We start from the raw sequence: 2,763 nt of genomic DNA, 5'->3' as shown, positions 1-2,763 counted from the left end.
TAAGAGCTGGCACAGCTTATCTTTCCCCTATGCAAAAAAGAAGTTAAGACAAATGTAGGAGCTAATCCTGCACAAACTCTTCCACATGCAAAATTCCAGCAAAGTGCCTGTGTGTTCTGCATGCAGCAGGCTTTGAGGGTAGGTCTTTTGGTCCTGTGCGTCCTTTTTTTGGTAGATAAATAATGTCACTGACTCATGCACACAAGTGTAAAATAATAATAAGAAACCTTCAGTGCATATTAGTGTCTCATGGCTCCAATTTTTAAAATGCAGACACGATGCTGACGCTGCAGGTCAGAGCACTGCAATAGTAGATAGGGTATCTATAGTAGAATTGTTAACATTTTTTGAATTTCTTTTGAAAACACAGATACCTCTGTTAGGGCTTGTTATCTCTTCAACAGAGCCAAGCGATATCACATCAGAAGTGCTGTCTTTCTCAAGTGATACAGCTGCAAGACAAATCAGGCACTTGTTAAGTTTGCTGGACAGTGACTCCACTATTAATAATGTTGCTTCTTTCTAAGGGAGCTAGACCTATGCACAAGTAGCCATGTGCTACTGATTTTCCCATCCCTTTAGATAACGGTACCAAGATCCCCTGCATTCTTCAAACACCTGGGAGATGCAAGATTAGCTGAAAGGGGTTTAGTCTGTTATTCCAATGTGTAAAATGGCACAGGGTATCCTGGGGGCTCATGTGTATTTTCAAGCAGTGGTTCTGTACAGGGACCCATTTGTAAACATTGATGGCCACTCCCAACCTAGCGCCCCTCACTCCTGACCTGCTGCCCCCCCTGTCCCCAGCCCCCCAGGGCAGGGGGTGGGGAGAGGGTGTGGGGCACAGCGGGGACTTTGCCAGCCTGCAAGGGAAAAGGTTTCCTCCTCTAGAGGAGAATCCATTTGTAAACGTTGTCGATCCATTTTAAACGTTTGTTTGCGACCCTTTCATATGTTCTTGCAACCCGTGAAAAGACTGCAGCTCGCCCACTGCCTGCGTGCCCTTCACTAATGAGGAGCTAACCTTTGCTGGAGACTGCCTTCCCTTTCCTGGCTCCCCGCTCGGATCCCAGCCTTGCCTTTTGCCTCGCAGGAGGCGGAGCGGGAGGAGCGGGAAGAGCCCAGGCCCTCGGCCTGTGCGGGCAGCTCCTGCTGAGGACACTGATCCCCCTCCCGCCCCCCCCCGGCTGTCTCCAGCCCTTCCCTTAGCTCACCCATGTCAGACAGGCTGGCCTGCCCCTCCTCCAGCTCCTCAGTGCTGTCCGTGTCCGACAAGACCACGACCCGAGCCATGCCGGGCAGGCACACAGCCCTCGGGCGGGGCGGGGCGGCGCAGCACGTGTGGCAGGTCGCGCTGGCCGGGGCGCTGCCCTGGGATGGGGAGGGAGAGCCCCTGAGCCCTCCAGGGCCGTACAAGGAGAGGGAAGGGCAGGGGCTGTACCGGGAAGAGCCAATGCATGCCTGCTGCAGGCCCCGCACTGTGCAGGCATCACTGCGGGGCTTGCTTTCACTCGCTTCAGGAGGACCAGAGCGCCTTCCTTCTTCACCCCATCACCCTCAAGACTGTAGAAGCTATGCAAAACTCTTGGTTCAGAGATGGTACCTTTTAGTAGGCCAACTAAGACATCACAAATTTTTTCCCCCCTGTAAGCTTTCTGGTGCACACGCCCTTCCTCAGGCTCAGGGAAAATTAAAGATGGTAAAAAGTACCTATAGGTAGAAAATAAACTTCATTTCTGCACAGAGGGGGCTGAAGGGGGAAGTCTGTCCCCCTGGGCCCATAGGAGTGTCCTTGTGAGCTGCTCTTTGATGTGCAGAGAAGGCAGAACTGCTTCCCTGGTGGGGTCAGATGGCAGACAGGCAGGGAGGAATAAAAGGCATCAAGAGTGCTAGAGATTTGCATTTCTTTATGACTCAGACCAACACGGCTTTCAGACACATCCCTTTATGCAATGGTGTTATTTGGAAAGGATTTGTCATAACTCACAGCTTTCACTTCTGGACTAGAAGAGTTTAACCAAACTTATATCCTTTAGTTTAGCTAACATTACAGTTTATACACATTTTTTGAATTTCTTCTAAAAACACTGGTACCTCTGTTAGGGCTTGTTATCTCTTCAACAGAGCCAAGCCACAGCACATCAGAAGTGCTGTCTTTCTCAAGTGACACAGCTGCAAGACAAATCAGGCACTTGTTAAGTTTGCTGACAGTAATTGAAAATGAAAAAGGATGCCCCCTCCCTCCCAGAGATTTTTTTTTTTGAATGAATTGTCCAGTCTTTTATTCCAGATCCTATCTAGCTCTTGCCTGTATCCAGACAACACTAAATAAGACTAGCTATGGGCATGCACAGAGCAAGCTTGGAAGAAAGCAATACAGAATAAAATAGCAGAAATAAGTCTTTTTTCAGCTGATCATGAATCACAGCTAGACTGAGAAGGTTTTTGGTTAAACTCTTCTAGGGGAATTAATATTTTAAACAAAGCCTTCGCTGAGATGAGATAGTTGGAGAAGGTCCTACTTTGAGCCAGAGGTTGGACTAGATGACCTCCCAAGGTCCCTTTCAACCCTCATTTTCTATGATTCTATGATTCAATGTAAAGGGGTGTTTGGAAAGTCCGATCAAAGTGCCTAGGGCACAAGGAAACTTTTGCATTAATGCTACAAACCTCTAACTCATGCATGTTTTAATGCAAATTTTGCCTTATTAGAACCCAGATAAGTATGTCAGGCTATGGTCCAAAAAATATAATTTGATGCCT

At 48.1% G+C, this 2,763-nt stretch overlaps 1 protein-coding gene across 1 annotated transcript in view; it reads right to left on the bottom strand.

Moving 5' to 3' along the window:
• Positions 1–1,304, bottom strand: part of DNMT3L (DNA methyltransferase 3 like) — a 27,534-nt gene extending 26,230 nt beyond the window's left edge. Inside the window, exons 1-2 of the mRNA XM_019523872.1 lie at positions 1,215–1,304; positions 375–452 (exon numbers count right to left, since the gene is read on the bottom strand). Coding sequence (XP_019379417.1) covers positions 375–452; positions 1,215–1,293 — 157 coding nt within the window. The 5' untranslated portion in view covers positions 1,294–1,304. The remainder of the gene's footprint in view (positions 1–374; positions 453–1,214) is intronic.
• Positions 1,305–2,763: the final 1,459 nt, after the last annotated feature.

This window comes from Gavialis gangeticus, unplaced genomic scaffold (assembly GCF_001723915.1).
Source record: "Gavialis gangeticus isolate Ggan-Ray unplaced genomic scaffold, GavGan_comp1, whole genome shotgun sequence".
Lineage (NCBI taxonomy): Eukaryota > Metazoa > Chordata > Crocodylia > Gavialidae > Gavialis > Gavialis gangeticus.
Note: the sequence above shows the minus strand (reverse complement) of the source record. Positions and strands in the feature narration are given on the sequence as shown.